This window comes from Mustela nigripes, chromosome 14 (assembly GCF_022355385.1).
Source record: "Mustela nigripes isolate SB6536 chromosome 14, MUSNIG.SB6536, whole genome shotgun sequence".
In the NCBI taxonomy this organism is placed as follows: domain Eukaryota; kingdom Metazoa; phylum Chordata; class Mammalia; order Carnivora; family Mustelidae; genus Mustela; species Mustela nigripes.
In genome coordinates, this window is record NC_081570.1 from 75,932,404 (window position 1) to 75,955,778 (window position 23,375).

At 39.7% G+C, this 23,375-nt stretch overlaps 1 protein-coding gene across 1 annotated transcript in view; it reads left to right on the top strand.

The window, feature by feature from the left end:
• LRRC8B (leucine rich repeat containing 8 VRAC subunit B) overlaps positions 1-23,375 on the top strand; it is a 64,347-nt gene that overhangs the window by 37,710 nt on the left and 3,262 nt on the right. Inside the window, exons 2-4 of the mRNA XM_059375325.1 lie at positions 2,912-2,966; positions 12,204-12,304; positions 13,662-15,829. Of these exons, the coding sequence (XP_059231308.1) occupies positions 13,688-15,829 (2,142 nt within the window). The 5' untranslated portion in view covers positions 2,912-2,966; positions 12,204-12,304; positions 13,662-13,687. The remainder of the gene's footprint in view (positions 1-2,911; positions 2,967-12,203; positions 12,305-13,661; positions 15,830-23,375) is intronic.

Below are 23,375 nucleotides of genomic sequence, written 5' to 3' on the forward strand. Positions count from 1 at the left end.
ATCTGGTATTTCTAGTTTGAAATTATACAATTAAAATATTTTAATAATAAAAATATGATTTTAAAATCATATTTTAATTGTATAGAAACTAAAGGCTTAAACTTATGGAATTGTTGGAGAGCAGGATGAGCAAGTGTGATACTGCAACGATTCTGGCCATATCTGACTAACAAAATGAGATCGAGTTACTAGGCAGAGATTCTTGACTTCTTGCTAAGCCTTAAAGGGGAAGATTTTATTTAACCATCACTAAGACACAGATTCATGCCAATGGAGAACCATTCTCAGATTCCAGAGTTTTAGAGCAGTTCTTTGCTTAACTACAAAGGAGTTCGTTTTGTCAATCTCCCCTATCTCTACTGACCAGAAGGAAATGAGAGCATCCGGACTTCTCAGTTTTCAAAGCAGAAGGCATGGGGCCTCTTGTTTTTCTATCACGGTTGATTGTCCTCTATTGTTCTTTAATCCACAGTCACTTGGAAGTAGTCCTTTGTATGTCATTTCACTGGAAACCTTTTGAAGGGAGTTGTTCTTTGAGAAAGGGAATTTTGGGTGTTCTGTTTGTCATCTCCAGATCTCCAGAACAGACTTTTTTCAGATTGTCTTGGAATTGACTTTTTAAGTGAAAATGAACGTGCTTTGGGTCGTGCCAGTGGGGAGAGAAAATGTTTTTGAGGGGGTAGTAGGTAATGCTAGTTTCATAACACTCATTACCATAGCAGCAGAGCAAACCAGAGAAGCCTGTGTCAGCAGCTGGGTCCATCAGCATTACCCTTGACAGTCGAATCCTGGGTTTTCCTGCCTCGTGTGGACTATTGATTCTATTCTAACAAGCATTGTCATTTAGTATTTTCACATTTCCTTTTTCCAGCTTGTAGTTTCTTTTGCTGCTAGGGAGAAAGAAAGCCGATATCTTATGCTAGTTTCTTTCTTTTTTTTTTTTTTTTAAGATTTTATTTATTTATTTGACAGACAGAGATCACAAGTAGGCAGAGAGGCAGGCAGAGAGAGAGGGGAAAGCAGGCTCCCTGTTGAGCAGAGAGCCCAATGCAGGGCTTTATCCCAGGACAGGGATCATGACCTGAGCCAAAGGCAGAGGCTTAACCCACTGAGCCACCCAGGTGCCCCTATGCTATAGTTTCTAAAATTAGTTTTGAGTGATTTGGTTTTAGTCTGAATAAAGAAACTGAACTACGTTTTGTTGTTTTTTTACTTGACAACAATGGCTTCACTCTGAGATGACAAGTTGTGGTTAGGAGGAAGCTTTCATTACAGTTATATCTTCTCAGCAAAATATTCCTCTGGTGTAGGTAAATAAGAAGTAGAAAAGAAGAATGAGGGGCGCCTGGGTGGCTCAGTTGGTTAAGCATCTGCCTTCGGCTTAGGTAATGAGCTCAGCATCCTGGGATGGAGCAGGGAGCCTGTTTCTCCCTCTCCCTCTGCGGCTCCCCCTGCTTGTGCTCGCGCGGGCGCGTGCGCACACGCGCTCTCTCTCTCTTACTTTCTGCCAGATGAATAAATATTTTTAAGAAGAAAAAAGAAGAATGAAACTTGTTAGTAAAACATGTTAAAAAGCATTCAACTCAACCGAGTCAGAGAAATGCAAAATAAACAATAAGCTAATTTGGGGTGGAATTAGCCAAGGTTTTGTTTGTTTGTTTATTTAATGATGATTCCCACATATCGTAAGGGTACTACTCATACTGTTTATGGAGAAGAAAATTAGTATGACCTTCTTGAGAAATAATTTGTTGTTATATATCAGAGAACTTAAAACATTTACGCCCTCAGACCCATCACTCCCACTTTTAGAGATCTATGCAAAGGAAATCATATGAATAGAGTACAGGGATGTTTACACTATTATTAGTAGTAAAAAGGGAAGATGTAGGACTTTATACAAAAATAATTTTGTGAACTATGACATATCTATGTGTGAACTATTATGCTTCCATCGAAACATGTTTAGAGGGGCACCTGGCTGGTTCATTCAGTGGAACATGCGACTCTTGGTCCAGGCCTTGTGAGTTGGGTGTGGAAATGACTTAAAAATACAATCCTTTTAAAAAAAGATGCTGTTTACAGAAACTGTAACAACATTGAGAAAGCCTATGATAAAAAATAAGAGGGAAAAATATTGTGCCATTGAATTTTACAATGGCTTAATTGTGTCAAATAAAAGAACAGCAAGCAACAATAACAAAAAACCCCAAAGCAAAAACAGTAAAAACTTGAAAGAGAAACTATCCCAAATACCCCCCTTCCTCTTTTTATATAAGAAATGTAGATATTTTCAATGGCTTTTTATTCTTTATACTTATAAATATATTTATTTATAAACTTTTAATATAAAATATATAAATATATATTATATACATATTTAATAAATATATATGTATATCTTTATATATTAAAAATATAAAGATATAAGCATATCTCAGGTTTAATTTATAAACTTGTAAATAATATTCATTTATATTTATTTTATAATTTATTTTGTTTAATTGTATATGTTATATATTTTATATTTTTATTTTTATATATAAATAAATTACATACAACATATCATAAAAATATAAATTTAATTTATAAGCTTATAAAAACATGTATAAGGTTATAAATTAAACCTGAGATGTAATGTTTATCTCATTCTTAAATAAAAATTGAATGTTCATATTTTATGCCTTATAAATTGCTGTGGTGAAGACACTGAAAGTATAACATGTGACAGTGGTTTGTGTTTTTGCAGGAGGTCAGAAAGCTGACTTCTATAATAACACTCACTTTTTAAGTTGTATGTCTCATAAAGTTATTATATATCTTGGAAATCTTAGAATCAGGTAAGTAGATAACTTGTCTTGCAGTGCTGCATTGAGTAAAATGTAATAATGTGTTTATGATTTCTCTTCAGGAATTTTTCAAACAGAAACTAATTGCAGAGTTTCCAGTTGACCAGCATTCATCGGGTAAGGTTAACATTTTGAATTGTGAACACATGGTAAAGATAATTATTGGTAGCTTGGGGCAAATACTGAATACTTAATATGTAAAAAGAGACTGTTATTCCTTACAGATCTTTTGCATAAAATCCTTTTGATATAGTTAAACCAGTTAATAAACTAGAAAATTAAGTCTGTATAAGTTTTGGTAAAATGTCCTCTTCCTGTCCTTTGTTGGTCTTGTACATTGCAGAGTATATGTGTATGTAGGTTGATGTTATTTTTTTAAACCTTAGAGATCTGAGAAATATAATGTCTATGACAGACTTAGACTCCATGATTCCACGTCTGTATTTTTTTGATTTTTGCTTAAGGTAGTGCTTTTTTATGCAGGGAATTGATTTGCCATGCTTCCGTAAATAAACAATGGCCGCCCTTTCCCAGATTACAGAAGTCAGAAATAAACAAGTCCCATATCTGTTGCTTTCTACAAATATCATTTATCTTTAATACTTGTGGAAGATTAATCTTAAATTAGCTCTGTGGCAGAACTTTTGACATTGACATAATGAGCAATTAATTTGTATACTGTATTAAGTAGCATGACTCTCTAGTATTGTGAATATGACAAATGTCTTGAAAAGTGTGTTGCCCAGGTCTGAACATATGCAATCCAGGTGAAGCAGTGGGAGGACATTGGGTCTGTCCTCTGGGTATCGTGAACACCCTTCTTTTATAGATGAAAGTATAGATCCTTTGACTTCTTGAGTATATTCACATATCCCTGCTGATTCATTGAGTAACTGAATTTTTAAAAGCTAGTATCAGGGGTGCCTGGGTAGTGCACCAGTGAAGTGCCCAGCTCTTGCCTTTGGCTCAGGTTGTGATCTCAGGGTTATGAGATCGAGCCCCGCGTGGGCCTATGTGCCCCACATTGACCTCTATGCTCTGTGCAGAGTCTGCTTAAGTCTCTCTCTCTCTCCATCTCCCCTCCTCTCAAAAAACATCTTAAAAAAAAAAAAAAACAGCTTATATCAGGTCAGCTGCTTCTCTACTTATGGCTCTTCAATGGCTTTTCCATTCCTCCTGGACTATTTATTATCCAAACTCTATATGTTGGCTGCAGTCCCTCCCATTTAGTTCCTAACATCCCAGCTGAGAGGCCTCCCTTCTGATCTGCACCCATTCTAAGCTTCTTGCTCCTTCTACTTGGAATGAGCTTCCCCAATATCATTGCATGGCTGGCTCTCTTCAGATCTAAAGAGGCCTTCCCTGACTGTCCAATCTAAAGGAGCCCTACATTCTTCATGGCACTTATGAATTTATTGTGTTTACATATTTGGTTGTCTCTCTTTCCTTCTTCCTCAGTAAGATCCCTGAAAGCAGGGATCTTTCTGTCTTGCACATCTATATTTCCTGAATGCTTCAGCCTCCACCAGGCATGGAGTAGGTATCCTACAAACTAAAATCCTGACCTCTCTTTGAGAAGTGCTACTGTTCAGGGATGTCCCACCCATTCTCTTGGGGGTATTTTCTTTGTATAGAATCAAATGTAGTACTTATTAGGTTTACCCATCATGCCACCCATTTGGCCTGGTGACAGCTTGGCATGGTGGTGCTTCCAACTATGCATGTCTTCTCATGGGATTATAAATCCCATGAAAGTAGAAACAAGGTCTCATATTGCCTTAGTACACCTTTGGAGTCCTAGCCTCCCTAATTGAGTGCATTTAAATATTAACTTTAGAGAAAGGGTTAAGATGAGTGGCTTAACCATATTTTTAGTATTTCTTGAATACACTGGTTTGTCCTAGAACTTAAAAAAAAAATCTCATTTTGATTTATGGTTTAAAATTGTAAAATAAAAATGTTCTGGACTACATTCATGAATTCATTAAGAAGGCCTATTAGTAACTAGGCTAGGTAGCCATTATCAATTCTATCAACTTCCCAGTTCTGTACAAATTAGGAAATTTGTTCATAATTCCAGGCCCTGGAGAAGTAACTTAAACATTTGTATGCTTTAGTTCTCTTACTTGTAGAGTTACAGTCTAATTTCTTCCTGGGTTAGCTAGCCCATATGATTCTGCTCTTGTGAAAGGAAGGTCACCTATGGGAGGAGTAGGAGAAGCAAATGATCTCTGCTATCAGCCAGACATTCAAAAGGAAAGCATGTAGATCCACAAGAGACTACACAAGAACTGAGTCTGGATCTACTTGATGGCTTACTTATTGGGGGTGGTGGGAGGGGGAGTCAAAAAAACATTTTATTAAACAATGAAGATGGTGGAGAAGGGTCCAAGGTTCCTTCTACTTACATATTCTAAGAATCACATAACCAACTGGTGGCTTATGTGCCAATGTTAATATTATAATGTGACTGCAGCTTCTTTCATTTTAAATGTATTCTAGATAATTCGGTAGCTTACTGACCGCATCAAAGAACTGAGAAGCCTTTTCCTAAAAAAGACAATTACCATCTACATTTAAAAAATCATGTGTTCCCTAACTGTCAGAAACAAGGAAAAGTAAAGCAATTTTTTTAAAGTTCAGAACAACTCAGATTTAATTGGAATTTCTAGAGTTATTCCTGTGGTGTTAATTGTTGTACTCAGTAACGGTCTTCTGGGGCTTCAGATGATAAATTTTCCTAATATTTAGAATATTATTTATGATTGTCTTGGAAACCCATTACCATTGTGCAGCTTTGGATAAGAAACTGCTGAATGGTAGTTACACATCACTTCTCTCCTTTGGTTTCTCAGTGATATTGACCATGATGTCATACTCTTTCCTTGAAACTGATTTCCGTTCCAGAAACACTGTGCTTCTTTCTCACTGAGCCTGCTTCTTGCTCCCCCTTTGCTCTTCCTGGTCTAAGAATCCTTCTTCATGGGATATATTATTCAGGGGAGAGATTCTGTTCTTCACTCACTCAGTTCTCTCTCTCAAAGAACGAATTCATTTCTGTGGCATTATCTACTACTTAAATGTTCTTGAGTTCCTATCATGAATTAAAGATGGTGGTAAACACTTCGTGATTTTTCCAGCTGGAGTCCGTTTCCCTTCCCTTTAAAAATCTAGACCAGCTTGATTACCTTTTTTGAACCCTCAAACCTGGCCGAAGTGGTGCGGAGTAATTTCTAAGGCTGGACTTTAAAGAGATTTGCAGCTTCTGCTCTTGGGGGCTTGTAGCGTTCCTTTGAATAGTCACCTTGCCATGGGAAAGCCTAACCAGCCATGTACGTGGAGGAGTGGCCCCTGGTCATTAGCCAAACTGAGCGGCAAGACCAGCAGACAGCCTGAATGCCAGTCCTATGATTGGCATTTTAAACCTTCCAGCCATCCCAACATTCCAGCCAACACCATGTGAAACACAAGATCTGTCCAATTATCCCACAGAATCATGAGAAGTGACAAATTGTTGTTTTAGCCACTCAGTTTTGGGATGGTTTTTTGCATAGCAATAGAGATCTAAAGCAAAAATTGGTACCCAGAAGTGAGGTCCTGCCCTAATGAAACATCTGGAATTGGCTTTGAGACTAGGGCACAGTGAAGGTTTGGAGGGAAGCGAGACAACTATTAATGGTGGCTGGAAGGGCAGTGAGAAAATCACTATTGGGGGGTATAAAACGGTACCCTTGTTGCATACTGACAGAAAAATTGACAAGACTGACACCTCCAGTAACGTGGAAGATGGAAAATGAACCTAATGGATTTGTGTATCTAACTTAGGAGATTTTTCAGCAGAAAATCAGAATATCCAACCTGGGTGGTTCAGTGGGTTAAGTGTCCCACTCTTTATCTCAGCTCAGGAATTGATCTCAGGGTCATGAATTCAAGCCCTGTGTTGAATTAAAAAATGTATTCAAACATAAAAAAAAAAAAAATATTCGAAGTGACAATTGACTTTTTTTCATCACAACCAAAGAAAGAAGAAATTGTCTGATTTTAAGCAGACTTTGGATATTGTTCCCTTCCAGAATTGTCTAGGGTTGTAGATAAAACTGTTCTTCATTCCCAGCTTTTCCACCCAGCAAAAAGTACTCAAAGTAGAGATCAGATCCAGAGCACGGCTGCAGGAGAACATAATCTCAAGGTACAAACAAAACCCAGGGCCTCACAGTAAGACCCTGTACTATGACTTCAAAAGATGAAAGGCCATGCTTTCTGAATCTTCTCTGCTAGATAACGGGACTTCTACATTCCTTAAGAATGCTGTCCCACAGCCCCCTAGACCTAATTTAGCTGACAAGATCCTGGACTTCAAGCCTGAACTTGATGCCATAGTCAGATGAAATTTTTAGGAGCTTGGAAGAAGGTGAGTGTTGCTTTGCATGTAGGAGGAAATGACTAGAAATCACAGGGAAAGCAGGGTGAGTTAACCCAAGCTGTTTATCTGTTACCACTCCTCCTACTGAGAAGTCACATTTCCCCTCCTCTGTTGTCTGGAATCAGGGCTGGCTCTGTGACTCCTTTGACTGATAAAAAGTGGTAGACGTGATACCATGTAGCTTTGAGAGCTGGGCCAGTAAAGAACTACAGTTTTCCCCTTCACGCTTGGAAAGCACCATCTTCGAACCCCGCCACGCTATGTCAGGACCCTCAAAGAGCCATGAGAAGTCACACTGGAAGGCCAGCCAGCAGCCAGCTCCAACCACCAGCCTGATGAACAGGCATTCTGGACCTTCCGGCCACTCTTGTGCTGGCCGATCCCATCAAGTTAAAGAATCACCCCAGAATCATGAGAAATAGAACCTTATTAATTTTTTCAGCCATTAATATTTAGAATATGCAGAATAGTTAGCCCAAATCCTTCCCATCTACATGTGGCTAAGCACTGGCCTCTCCCAGGGAAGGTCCTAGGACCTTAGCTACACCCTGCCTAACACCTGACTATATTACTTTCTGCTCTCTGATATGCTCCATTAATTACTATACAAATATTTGTTGTACACCATGTGCTAGAAATTGTGGAAGATACTATGTAATGCCATAGACTCAAAATCTGAATCCTTTTGACTCCTGCTTCTCCATGGACCCCTTTATCTGTTGTTGCTAAGTCATGTTGGATTGTCATTTACAGTGACTCTTTCGGTCATTGCTTTCTTTTCAAACGTGTTGCAAAATTCTCCCTCATTATTTCACCCACACGATTGAAATAGCCTTTCAGCTCGGCTTCATTGTCTGATTCCTCTTCAAGTTCACCCTACAAATCTCTACAGCTCAGAGACTCCCTGTTCTCCTGCCTCACACACCTGGTTCTCGGGTCTCTGAAGGGCTCATGGAGTGGGCTGGTCACTGTTACTGGTAATCTGTGTAGAGGGATAGCACTCTAGACATCTACTGAAACTTCCAAGAAGATTTAAAAGGCTGGCATTTTCCCCAGATATTTAAATGCCAGTCTGTCCTGTGAGCTTTCTCTTCCTGTGGAGATGTGGAGAAAACAAACCAAAAAGTACTGGTCTCAGCTAGACCAGTTGAATTGCTTGATCCATCATAGGAGTAGGGCCTGGATTTGAGGGTTTGGGTTTTTTTGTTTGTTTGTTTGTTGTTTGTTTTTTGTTTTTTGTTTTTTGTTTTTTTAAAGCACTCTAGGTTGCTCTAATGGGAAGCCAAAATTGAGAACCACTGTCTTAGATTCTCAAAAAATGGTCTCTGCACCAACAGCATCAACATTAACTAGGGGTTTTTTAGAAGTGCTCATTTTGGGGGCCTTCTTCAAACCTAATGAATCAGAAACTCTGAGGTGTGGTTTTTTTAGATTTTCTTTATTTGTCAGAGGGACAGAGAGCACAAGCAGGGGGAGCTGCAGGCAGAGAGAGAGGGAGAAGCAGGCTCCCGGCTGAGCAGGGAACCCGATGCCGAACTCATCCCAGGACCTTTCGATCATGACCCAAGCCGAAGGCAGATGCTTAACCAACTGAGCCACCCAGGCATCCCTAGAACTTTGTGTTTCAGTAAGCTCTCCAATGATTTTTATGAATATTAATGTTAGAGAAACACTTCACTATATAAATCTTAGGTCCCTTCCAGGAAGTCTCAAAACTACAACTAAATGTGGGAAGAGTGTTTATTATTTGAAAGTTGCTCTATTGACAGGATCTGAAACAATTGGTAAAGGACATAAACCTGTTACCAAGTGTCTTGCTAGTGATCACTTAAGTTCTTGAGAAATGCTGAATGATTATTACCACATCTCTGAAAAATGCCTCAAGGGGTTATTTAATTTAATCTGAAGAAAAGGAGCAGGTTAATCAAGGATACTGATGCATGATTTCCCAGAGAGAGAACTCGAGAGGTGAATTGAAACTTCAGTTGGTTGTATGTTAGACCCAAGAAACATCTTTTGATGAGAAGTGGTACTAAACATTTTGAGGGGATATAAGGCAATCTCTAAGTCAATTTGCTGTGAGAGCGTAGAGAATCCCCGTTTTAAATTGTTTGGTTATATCCCTGCCTGGGGTCAGAGACAGAGATCTTTGAAGTAGTGTCCAGTTCTCTGCATAGAATGACTCTAAATACCATCTGATCATCATTTGTTTATTTTTTCACTATTTTGGAAATGCTTTCAAAGTAAAATAGGGACTAGTGGGAAGCAAAGATGCCTAACTTGAGTGTTCTTGTTTCAATCCTAGAGGCTTTGGGGTGAGATTGTCAAAGAATTCATGTGCTTTGAAAAGCTTTTATGATTTTTGAATGAGGTTTAAAAGCTAAAGGAGTGGGATTAGGCCACAAAATCCTTTACTCTTAACATGGTTTCTTTGAACTGATTTAGTGCATTTCTATATTAGAAATAGAGATCTGATTTAGATTGAATCTTTATTGTTTGCAAAAATACAGTCTGGAAAAAATTTCCTAGATACACAAACAGTTAAATTTTGTAGTGACAAAGGCTATGCTCTAGCCTTTGAGATAAACACTTTAATTAGAAAAATTAACATCATGTAATATATAAGAATGCTTGAGTTTTTCATACATCATGAAACCTGGATGCTATGTATTTATTTATTTATAAGTGAAGTCTTAGTTCAGTGGAAAACGTTTGGTAGAAAAAGTTTAGCTGGGGAAAGTTGATTCTATAGTATATTAGAGTGGACATGGTAGAAAACTGTGTATTTCCGTCCTTTTTTTTTTTTTTTCCAAAAGATTAAAATGGAACCCAGTTACAATGCAGTTGTTGGGGTGAGTTAATGTTTTTGTCCAGGCTCCTTTAACAAGCTAGCACAGACTGGGTGACTTAACTAGCAGACATTTATTTCTCACAGTGCCTGGAGGCTGGGAAGTTCAAGATCAAGATTTCAACACACGTATTTTAGGGGGACAAAATATTTAGTCTGCTGCAGTTGGGGAAAAGAGAGAAATAGCTTTTTCTTTAGCCTTTGAAAGAACAGAGTGGCATAGTTAATTGGATTTAATGAGACAGCGTGGTCTGCTGTGGACAAGGTTTGAGATTTGAGTCTGGGGACCCAGGTTCTAACTGGAATTATTTCTTGACAGTTTTGTCACCTTGGGCAGGATGGCTCCTTTGGGCCTCCTTTATTTTCCATGCTTTAAAAATGTAAAGAAGAATAATACTTCTTTAGCGGTTTATTTTCTGAAACCAATTAATACAAATGAAAGTGCTTTGAAAGTAGGATAACAGGTATCAGCTTATAAACTGTACCTTTTTATTTGCTCTCTTATTATAAGGAATTCCTTGATGGAAATCTGAATTAGGTGATTAGGGGGAAAGCTTATAAATCTTAAAAAAGGTAAACAGGAAAAGTTATTTACAAATCACTTTCAGTTAGTATTAATATGATAAACCTATAGTTAGCTGTGGTTCTCTTAACAGATTAGTTATAATAGTTTCTCATACTAATATTTAAAAATGTATATTTTAAAAGATTACTATAGTTGAAGGTTTGTGACTCTCTTCTTTCATAGAAATACTGTGTTTAAAGTAGAAATGTGCTTGTAATTTTTAAAAGAAAATGTATTGTACAAGAAGTATCAGGATGGCTGGGTAGCATTCTGGAGTTATATAATAAATTCTTTCCTGGTACATTATAGATGCAAAGCAATGGAAGAATATGTAAAATGTTTCACACCTCAAATATCTTTATCATATCTGCTGCACATAAATGCAGTTGTGTATCATATGTTGGAAGCCTTCTAAAAATGAATTGTGAATGAGAAACTCATACTCTAGTGGTACTATGTAAGTATGAATTAGTACACAGCTGGATTATCATACACACTAACTGTGCCTTCCTGCCTACAAAATAATTTGATACTGGATAGTAGTTATCAAGCAAGCTTTATTGCACATAGATTGGTAAATCCAAAGTAAATTTCAGACATGCCCAGCTTTTTGATCTTTGAAAATGACAAGGTCACAAGAGAATTACTAAAAATATCTTAAATACAATTTGTGGTTAATACACTGAGCTGTATTTCAAGTACTTAATAAAACCAAAAAAGGATTGTATCACCAGGGCAAATATATAAACATTCCTAGTAACTTTTCAGAGGTTCATAGGCATTATCAGAATATAATTCCATAGCAACTTAAAAATTTTATATGTTTTAGAATGGCCCCATATTTCAAACTGATTGATATATATATGCAGTTTAAATTACTACAAATGATTATTTGATATAGATGCTTCGGATGGTATTTATTAACCTACAAGATTAAAAAAAAACCTAATACAAAGTACAGCTTCATTTAATAATATCATAATTCCAGAGAATTTCAGCCATATTTCTGAGCTGTGTCTTCAAAAGTTATTAACTTGTGACAATTTCTAATGAAATCAGTAGGCTAAATTTGAAGAGCACTGAGCCTTCTTATTTGGAGAGGTGTGTGGTTTAAAATTAGGATGCCGAAATTACGTGATTTGACAGGCCATCTGATAAATGCAAATAAGACCAACTGTGTATGAGGACTGAATGAGAGAAATTAACATATGTAGGCTGCTTGGAAAAGCTAAATGTTCATCTAAGTGTTGTAAATATGGCATTTTAAAGTATATTAACATCTAAGTCTCTGTAGAAACTTCTCTGTAATTTAAGGGAGTTTGGGGGCTGAGTATGATCTCATATATGGGTGGGGTCCTGTATATATAGCTTTGCCGAAATGTCTTCCAGTGTCAAAAGTAAACTGATCTGTGAAAATCCATTTGCCGTAACATGTCTTATGATGGAGTGGGTCTCTGAAGACAGTGTCTCCATTTTTGTTTGAAATACCGCAGCTATTATATCTACGCTTTCTTATAGAATGAAGACAAACACAGAGATGGTGTGTCTAAGAAATTTCAAAAGGTGTCGGCCTCCTGATTGAAGCACAGTCAACTTATTGGATTCACCTTTTTCATCCAGTAAGTATAAATATTTACAGTACATTATTTTGATCAATGTTGACTTGTGTTCTTCGTTGAATAAATATTCGCTCTCTGTCAACCCATATCATGGTTGGGCAGTTCGTGTTTACATTCTTCTGCAATTGCAGTTGTATGTCTTAAATGAATTTAACTCTCAGGACCTTTAAGAGGACAAATACAGCCGTAAACTGTGAGCTGGCAGAGCCCTTAGAGACGATCTGGTTCACTCTCTTTATCCATTAAAAGACTACTGTGAATCTGTGAATTTTTTTTCTTACCAGATATGCTATTAGATCCAAATATTTCCTTTTATTTTCTTCCTCTGTTCCATCTTATATGGTCTGGATTTTACTAATTAGCTATTTTTTAAACAGTTGATATAGCTAAGGTTGAACATTACATAAATCATTGCTGTAAGGAGCACTATCTGAATACTTTTTAATATGAAAAAATGCAAAATCTGCCTCTTGTGTTTCTGAAGGCAAAAATAATGTAATAATAGAACATATCCTTAATCGTTTATCGAATTAGTACTTTGACATCAAAACAGTGCTTATGAGAGAGAGTCCCCATAGTAGCATGCATTAACTCACAGTTTGTTTCCAATGTAGCACTGATATATCCCTCTAATCCTAACAGATACTTACATAAAGCAATGCTTGCTCAGAAGAATTTTCAAAGAATGGTTTAAACACAGCTCTTAAGCCATAACTGATGCTCCAGACATGGGGTAGGATGTGAAAAAGAGCTTGTTCAGACCCTTTGGAAGGTGTGAAATGTGGCTGTAAGAAATAAGTAACGTAAGAATAAGTTTTCCTAATGTTGGTTGAAGAAAACATGGCTTCTGGGTTTTATTTTATTTTAGATTTATTTATTTGTTTGTTTGTTTGACAGACATCACAAGTAGGCAGAGAGGCAGGTGGGGGTGGGGGAGGGAAGCAGGCTCCCTGCCGAGCAGAGAGCCCGATGTGGGGCTTGATCCCAGGACCCTGAGATCATGACCTGAGCCGAAGGCAGAGGCTTAATCCACTGAGCCACCCAGGTGCCCCGGCTTCTGGTTTTTAATGACTCAGCAGAGAGTCAAGCTCCAGGAGGAGACTAGGTAGTTGCTTCATAGTCTGCCCCAAATACCTTTATAGATCCAGTCTGGTGACCACCAAATGGTCTCTCATCTGAAGATGAGTGCACAGCTGGGATGGCCCAAGTTTTCAAGTGAAACCAAAAGACGTTTGCATCCTCTGATCAGCCCTGCCTCCCAGGTTTTGTCCCTGAGCTAAATCCTACCTGGCTAGGACAAGCCATTAGAGCTTTGGATCCTTGCTTCAGTGGCTTTTCTTTTCTTTTCCTCTTCCAGTTCCTGGACTCCTACAAGGGAAAGTCATGATTACACTAACGGAGCTGAAATGTTTAGCAGACGCCCAGTCATCCTATCACATCCTAAAACCATGGTGGGACGTCTTCTGGTATTACATCACCCTGATCATGCTGCTGGTGGCCGTGCTGGCTGGAGCTCTCCAGCTCACACAGAGCAGGGTTCTGTGCTGTCTTCCATGTAAGGTGGAATTTGACAATCACTGTGCCGTGCCTTGGGACCTCCTGAAAGCCAGCGCCAACACGTCCTCCTCTGATCCCAGGACCCCGCTTCCACTCCCCCTCAGAATCCAGAATGACCTCCACCGACAGCAGTACTCCTACATCGATGCTGTCTGTTACGAGAAGCAGCTCCACTGGTTCGCCAAGTTCTTCCCCTACCTGGTGCTCCTGCACACACTCATCTTTGCAGCCTGCAGCAACTTCTGGCTTCACTACCCCAGTACCAGTTCCAGACTCGAGCATTTCGTGGCCATCCTCCACAAGTGCTTCGATTCTCCGTGGACCACCCGTGCCCTGTCCGAAACGGTGGCCGAGCAGTCCGTGAGGCCCCTGACCCTCTCCAAGTCCAAGGTCCTGCTTTCGTCCTCAGGGTGTTCGGCCGACGTTGATTCCAGCAAGCAGTCATTGCCCTACCCACAGCCTGGCTTGGAGTCAGCTGGCATCGAAAGCCCCACTTCCAGCGTCCTGGATAAGAAGGAAGGCGAACAGGCCAAAGCCATCTTTGAAAAAGTGAAAAGGTTCCGCATGCACGTGGAGCAGAAGGACATCATTTACAGAGTGTATCTGAAGCAGATCATCGTGAAGGTCATTCTGTTTGTCCTCATCATAACCTACGTTCCGTATTTTCTAACCTACATCACACTTGAAATTGACTGTTCGGTCGATGTACAAGCTTTCACAGGCTACAAGCGCTACCAGTGTGTCTACTCCTTGGCAGAAATATTTAAGGTCTTGGCTTCATTTTATGTGATTTTAGTTATACTTTATGGTCTCACCTCCTCCTACAGCTTATGGTGGATGCTGAGGAGTTCTCTGAAGCAATATTCCTTCGAGGCGTTGAGAGAAAAGAGCAACTACAGCGATATCCCTGATGTCAAGAATGACTTCGCCTTCATCCTCCATCTGGCCGATCAATATGATCCCCTCTATTCCAAACGCTTCTCCATATTCCTGTCGGAGGTCAGTGAAAACAAACTGAAACAGATCAACCTCAATAACGAATGGACGGTTGAGAAACTAAAGAGTAAGCTTGTGAAAAACTCCCAGGACAAGGTAGAACTGCATCTTTTTATGCTAAATGGTCTTCCAGACAATGTGTTTGAGTTGACAGAAATCGAAGTGCTCAGCCTGGAGCTCATCCCTGAAGTCAAGCTGCCCTCCGCCATCTCCCAGCTGGTCAACCTCAAGGAGCTTCATGTGTACCATTCGTCCCTCCTGGTGGACCACCCAGCGTTGGGCTTCTTGGAGGAGAACTTAAAAATCCTCCGCCTGAAATTTACCGAAATGGGGAAGATCCCACGCTGGGTATTTCACCTGAAGAATCTCAAGGAACTTTATCTGTCGGGCTGTGTTCTCCCTGAGCAGTTGAGTACCATGCAGCTAGAAGGCTTTCAAGACTTAAAAAACCTGAGGACCCTCTACTTGAAGAGCAGCCTGTCCCGGATCCCACAAGTCATTACAGACCTCCTGCCTTCACTGCAGAAGTTGTCCCTCGATAATGAGGGAAGCAAACTGGTGGTGTTGAACAACTTGAAAAAGATGGTCAATCTGAAAAGCCTGGAGCTTATCAGCTGTGACCTGGAACGCATCCCACACTCCATTTTCAGCCTGAACAACCTGCATGAATTAGATCTAAAAGAAAATAACCTTAAAACGGTGGAAGAGATCATTAGCTTTCAGCATCTCCAGAATCTTTCCTGCCTAAAGTTGTGGCACAATAACATTGCTTATATCCCTGCCCAGATCGGGGCGCTATCTAATCTAGAGCAGCTCTCTTTGAACCACAATAATATCGAGAATCTGCCCCTGCAGCTTTTCCTATGCACCAAACTACATTATTTAGATCTAAGCTATAACCACCTGACCTTCATTCCAGAAGAAATCCAGTATCTGAGTAATTTGCAGTACTTTGCCGTGACCAACAACAATGTAAGTAAATGCACTCTTCCTTTTATTTAGCTAGTCTTTTGAGCCTCTGCTGTTGCTGTGTATAATGTGGGTAAAGAAAATGGACCTTCATTCCTACAAAGCATCCTCTGAGCCTGCTCCGACTACCACTTACCAGTCGCATGCCCATGAGTAAATTACCAAAGCACTGAGCATCAGTTTTTGACCTAACTTACAAGTTGTCATGGAGATTTTGTGAGAAAAAATACATATAAGCACTGGGCATCGTTCCTGGCACATAGTAATTGCTCAACAAATGTTCCCTTTCCCCATTTTTTACAGAAACATCACAGCTGAAGTATTTTAAACTAATTAGCTATAACAGAGCTTACTTTTCATTTTGGAAAGATCTTAAGTAGTTAGAAAGCTTCATAAAAGTTTTTAGCTTTCCAGATCTGTCATAGGAAAAGAACTTTTTGTTAAAAATACTGGGATCATGAATTATTCATAAATCTTTTTTGTGATGCAGTAAAAAAAGGCTTGAAATCTACATGCATATGTAGAAAGATAATTCAAAATGAAAGGCCTGGTTCTATAATGCAACACTAGGGCTTCTTAGAAGCTTTTTCCAGCCTCCATACTTTAAAAATGAACCATAATTTGCAACAGTAAAGCCAAGTTAAGGAAAACTTGACTTCACTGAAACAAGAAAAAAAAATAAATGAGTAGTTTCCTAGGTTAAAATGTGAAGCAGAAGGGAAAAGGAAAAAAAACCATGCTAGCCAAAAGGGCAAGAGAGTGATGGTAATGTCCATATGAGAAGAAGGAAAAAAATCTTTCCGAAATCAGGTCTGCCATAAAATGAAACTTGATCTTCCTGTTGTAGAAAATGAGAGCTGTTTTCTTCTACCCCATCCACCAAAATGTAATATCTCCTAGACTTTTTATAATTCATATTTCATGCTAAATGTGACTATGAGCATGGTGTTGGCTAATAAACATATTAATCCCCAGACATTATTTTCAAAAACCATAGGTTGTTGGGAAAACACCAGAAAGTTGAGGGATGATAACAAAATTCCTGCTGATTTTCAGAGCCCTAAGACTTGACTCATATGTTAAAAGGCTAGAATCCATTCTAAGATAAATGAGAAATCTTCAAATCCTAAAGGATTATCAGGCTGTAAGACTGATAAGATTGTAAGACTGTGAGACTCCTTGAGGGTTGATCTAGATGAGCAGTGTTCATCAGAATTACCTGAAGGATTTGTTAAAATACCAATTGCTGGACACTACCAGAGTTTCTGATTGAGTAGGTCTGGTGTAGGAGCCAAGAGTTGACAGTTCTCACAAAATTCCAAGTCAAGCTGATTCTGCTGGTGTGGTGACCATACTTTGAAAACTATACGTCTAGAGATTTATTATTAGCATTGTTTAATCATGTAGTTCATCAGTGTTAATATTTTGGTTATACTTGTCCCATTGTTAAATCAATAATAAAAGATACAACTAATTATTTTGAAAGGCATCAGTTCCACCAAGTTGTTGTGTGGTTATATCACCACATGAATTTTTGAAAACTGCAGCTGATTAAATTGTCAGCGGCCCATGAGTTATTTAAATTTGTAAGCAGGTCAGTGTGTTTTTCTGGTTAATATAATAAGACCTTAAATCCATTGGTACTTTTGACACCAAGTCTGTTGATGTGACCACGTCTAAAAGAGAAACTAGGTGTATCAGACACATTTTATCCGGAGTAAGGGAAGATACTTGGCACATGTGGAAAGTCCTGTGCTGGGCGCCTGGGTGGCTCAGTTGTTAGATGTCTGCCTTTGGCTCAGGTCATGTATTGGAATCAAGTCCCTCATTGGGCTCCTTGCTCTGCAGGGAGTCTACCTCTCTCTCCCTCCGTCCTTCCCCCCACTCATGTGCACTCGCTCTCTCTCTCTCTCAAATAAATAAATAATCTTTTCAAAAAAATAAAGGAGGAAAGAAAAGTCCAATGCTGAAGGCAGTTATGGCCAAAATAGAATATCCTAGGCTTAGTTGTCTCAGAAGTCTAATAACCAGCAGTTGCTGAGCATCCCAGAGCCATAACAATGACCATGATACATTTGAATGGGTGAGGAACACTATCATCACAACTATGAAGAGACTTATTTAATCAGGATATGGAGAAAGTAGAACTCATGCAGAAGTTACCAGCCAGAGAGATGAAAAGTTCTCCAACAGAACAGTTAACCTAAATGTAGGACATAAGGGAGGGAAGGGAAAAAGAATAGTCCATGGTAATGGTCTCTAAATATTTGGAAGACTTAAATAGAAATCTTCTTGCAAGTAACCATGAGTGTTAGAACCAGGACAAGTAGGGGTAAGATTTCTCATATTCCCAAAAAGCTGTCCAAAAACTGAACCTTTGGGAAGGGGTAAATGATTTCTTATTAATTAAACTGTCCAGATATAGATTGTCAACCACTTGGTAAGAATGAATCAGGGATTCACGTTTCATTTTCAGGGTTCCTTCTAACTTTGAGATTCCTAAGATTCTATGAGGTAGACCAAAATATTTTTTAAAATTAGAAAATAAGGGGTGCCTGGGTGGCTCAGCTATTAAACATCTGCCTTTGGCTCAGGTCATTGATCCCAGGATCCCGGGATCAAGACCCGCATCAGGATCCCTGCTCGGTGGGAGGCCTGCTTCTCCTTCTCCTGTTCCCTCTGCTTGTGTTCCCTCTCTGGCTCTGTTTCTCTCTGTCAAATAAATAAAACCTTTAAAAAAAAATAAATGAATAAAATAAACTTAGAAAATAAAATATCAAATTGGATGCATAAGTATATACTCAGGAATGTGAGTTGATTTGTCCATTTGGAATAAAAGTTGGTAAAGGTTCCTGAAAGCAGAGGTTTTAAAATGCTCTTCTAGAGTTGGGCAATATACCAGGTTCATGGATGGAGGCAACAAATGCTCTCTGTGGTTAAGTAGAAAAGACATTTATTGAAAGGATGTTGTGTCTCTCATATTATCACTGTAAAGGCTGCAGAATCAAGCTTGGAAAAACAGTCTAGCATTAAGTTAGTCAGATAACCAAAAGGTCAAAAGCCTACCACAAAAACAAAATGGTGAGGGTACCCTGCCACTGACCATCCCAGCCCTGGCACAGTGCTGCCCCGAATACTGGATGCTGCTGCTATTACAGCCCTCACCCTCCCACAAAAGTTCTTTGTGGTTTCTGCTGCTTTGTGACACTAGCCCCGATGTAAAGTCCAAGTCTGAGCACCTGATGAGCAGAGCTTATGAACTACCACCCCACACTCAAGCTGTAGAGAATCTAGAAAAACTGGAATCTGGTGTTGTCGGTTCTTCCAGTGGGAAGTGCACTCTGCTCCCCACCAAGATGAAGTAGGGAATTCTCCAGACATCGAAGTTGTTGGGCATCCCCCAAATGACAGACATTCACAGAGAGGGCACTCTAGAGTTTCTTCTACAAGATAGTAATAGGTGTTATCACACAAAACAGTAAACATTTCTTTTTATCATATTTTTTGCTGTAGGATACCTCAGAACTTTTTGTAGTTGAATATGCTTTGTGCTTCTCCAGGAGGGAGGTATAATACTCAAATGTTTGCCGAATATATTTGAGCAAAATGTTCTTTTTTTTTTTATTTTATTTTTAAGTAATCTTTATACCTAATGTGGGGCTCAAACTTAAACCCCAAGATCAGGAGTTACATGTTCTACTGATTGAGCCAGCCAGGTGCCCAAGATGCTTTTTTTTAATAGTAACTCTAGTGAGGAGTGTTCCTAGGAACACTGGGGGTTGGGGAAATGTAAAAGGATAGAGGTCATGGACAGAGGCATGTCCAGATGTAATGAGAGATGAGAGCATTTAGAAGGTGGGTCAGAATGGAGAAGGCCTTGAAGTCTGGAGTCAAGTTCGGGTTTAAGTTCACTGGATAGTAGGTGGGGTCAGACTTGAGCTTGAAAGTGACATTTAGCATGAACCAACACCTTCAAAGGAGGCTCTGATTGTAATCCATTTAGAAGTGTTGGGAGAGTATAATCAAGAAATAAAACCCCTTGACAAAGTTTAAATCAGTTATGATTCAGAAGTAGGAATATAAAATGAAAAAATGAGGATTTATATTTGAAAGGAACACCATAGACCATCAAGTCAGCCAACTGCCAACCTGGGACCAAAACGTACCCACAGCCTGAGCTAAGAATGCTTTTTAAATTTGTAGATAGCCCCAACCTAAGAATGGTTTTAAAATTTTTTAATGGTCAGGGAAAAAATTTTTTTAAATAACATTTTGTCTCACATGAAAATTATATGAAATTCAAATCTCAGTAGCCATGAAGAAATTCCATTGTTCCATTGTTCTCATTCGTGGGCCTCTATTACAAAAAAAAAATTATCCTCGACTGTTATTCTATTTTGAATTTCCTCATTTAAACGTGTATGGATTTTTTTCTCTCTTGTTATATAAGTTCCTACATAATATTTTCAGTTTTACTTCTTCACACACAAGGCCTAAAATATTTCCTATCCTACACATTTAGAGAAAAACGTCTCCAACCTTTGCTCTCGTTACTGCCCGCATTTTACTGAGACTGAAGTCGATGCTCAGAGCCATTTGCCTGAAGTCTGAAGCTTTCCAGTGATGGATCTGGGATGGAACCCAAGAGCTCCAGCTCCCACTCCAGCCCTCCCTCTACTGCATCTCAGATGCATCCAACCAATGCTATTACACGGGATGCAGTGGTGTGTGTGTGGGTGGACGTGGGAGGTGGGAGAGGGGGAGGCAGCGTCTCTATGCCAGTGCCAAAGCATAATTGGATTATGATGGTATTGAATGTGATGGAGAAGCATAGGAAAGGGGGAGGACTTAATAGTTGCGCTCAAATTTTAAAAACCACTCTAGTTTACACCTAGGTCTTCCAACTTCTACATTGGTGCATTTTTAAAAATTTTATTATTTATTGACAGCGCAAGTAGGCAGAGAGGCAGACCGGGGGTAGGGGGCAGGAAGCAGGCTCCCCACTGAGCGGAGAGCCTGATGTGGGGCCCTATCCCAGGACCCTGGGATCATGACCTGAGCCGAAGGCAGAGGTTTAACCCACTGAGCCACCCAGGTGCCCCTGCATTTGTGCATTTAATCCATTTCTTTTATTAACTCCAAGGCTTGTAGCCCATTAACTCCAAAGCTTATAGCTGGAAGTAGAAATTACTTCTGAGCATCATTTATGTGGTGGAGCTTGGGTTTGACATCATTACTTAGGAATGGAAATATTCATTTTTATTTCCTGAAACGATTGGATTTTATGGATTTGGTTAGCATGTTCTGAGCTGATGTGTTCGACAGCCAGGAAAAAAGGGGAAATCTGATACTGAGACAGAGTCTGAAGTAAGTCGAAGCCTCTGGAAACAGGGGAGTATTTAATTATCAAATGCCAGCAATAGATACAGGAAGGGGACCATCCTTCCTTGGATGTTCTAGGGGCTCTACTACATTTTGTTTGAGAAATGTTATTGCCAGAGAATTCTAGGATTATAGCATTAGTTTCTCTCCTTTTCTCAGTTTATTTAATAGCTTGTTGCATGTATAGTTTATAGTTCATTCTGTAAAAACCATCCTGCATATGAAGTCTCTCATCTCCCTGATAGTCTGCAAACATTTCTTTTGATTTTTTAAAAGAAATCAGTAGCATGGGGGTGATTTTTTCCTTTTCAGGTTGTATATTATATGGTCTAGGAAAGAGCATGTTAAATGAATTGAGAATAAATAAATGCTATCTAAAAAGTTTTTTTTTAAATGTATTGGCCCAGGCAAAACGATTTTTATATTCTTGCAAGTTTCAGGACAAACTTTTTTCTTTTTTCTTTTTTTTTTTAATTCATTTGCCAGAGAGGGAGTACAAACAGGGGGAGCAGCAGGGAGAAGGAGAAACAGATTCCCCGCTGAGCAGGGAGCCCAATGTCCTGAGCTGGAGGGAGAGGCTTAACCCACTAAGCCACCCAGTCATCCCCAGGGTAAACTATTTTTGAAGGTGTTAGATTTTTCAGAATAAAATAGCTGAAATGAAGGAAAGTTTTGCGTCTCTAACACAACTCCCCCGCCTCCTTTAACATAATTGGATTCAGGTAGGTGACAAAAGGTCTCGCGCCTCAGCTGGGTGCTGACCTGAGAGAAAGTCCCTGAGATGGACACTTGGCACTCAGGAAGGAGAACCTCTAACCGCAGCCCTTGCCTCCCTTTCATGACAGCAGCACAGCTGAGGGGACCCTCTGGCTCACTCCCACTGCCTTGTGAAATCCCTCGTCTGCCTTAGGGGCCTGAGAAGTTGCTACAATCACAAATTCAGAAATTTGAAAGAAGATTGATGAGAATTGGTAGTGCTGATAGCCAGACAGGAGCGTGACGGCGATGGCTTCTGGGTATTCTCCCAGTGGAGATGAGTCCCGTTAAGCCAAGTCCTTGCTGGGCATCTGGAAGCTCACTGAACTAGGGAGATGGAGGGGTCCCTGAGACAGTCTCTAATACAGCCCCTCCTTCCCAGCATCCATGACAGATTAATTCATGTAACTGTTTAGTATTTCTCACCCAGGAAACCAGAGCTTCTCAAATGGGGGCACTTTTGTAGCCCCCTAGGTGACATATGTCTGGCGACATTTTTGATGATCACCACTGAGGAGGCATCTAGGACACAGAGGCAGGGATGCTGCTAAATAGTATATAATCCACAGGGCACCCCCACAAAAGGAATTACCTCACCCAAAATGTCAACAGTGCCACAGTTGAGAAATCCTGCATTAGACCATGGTTCTCAAAGACCCACCTGTCTTGCTCAGCGCTTTATCCTCTGCACCTAACTGGGAGACTGGCACGGAGGCTCTCTGCCTGCATTTACTGAATACAGATGAGCCAAGCCTACCCTCTTTTTTCAGCTGGCTTGCCTAAGTCATCACTTAGACGCTGATAGGCACTCTCAGGGTTGAGCTTGGGCTGCACAAGACAGATTGTTTACTCTACTTGTACGTCCCTGACCCTACTTCTGAGCAGCAGGTGTCCGACTAGAAGATGTTGCAGTAGAAAGGGGTTCCATTTCTCCTGTCTCCTATCTCTCTGCCACATTTCTACATCGAAATCTACATATGTACAGTTTTACATCTGCATACTTGAGAAGAGAATGAAAGGGAAGGATGGATATTTTTCCTTTGCTTATTCCTAGTATTCTGGTGTGCAATGACGAACTTTATTGAATGCCATACTCAGCAATGGGGATCATGCGATTCATTTCCAGGGATATCCAGGACTCAGTATATGTGTGAGTGATGGAAGAGAGGGGAATTTCCAATATAATGAGCATTTTTGAAGGCAGTCTGACCATTTTTTAGTTTGCATAGAGAATGTTTATCCTTTTGAGAAGATTGTTCTGGATGGCCCTGGAAATTCCAGCAGAAAGCTGGCTCAGTTGGGCTGTGTTAGCCCGTCAGAGCAGCGGGGCTGAGCTCTTGAGTGCCCTTTTCATCCCTGTGTCTACCAAAGCCAATGTCCTGAACCAAGGAAGGAGCCTGCACTATTTCAT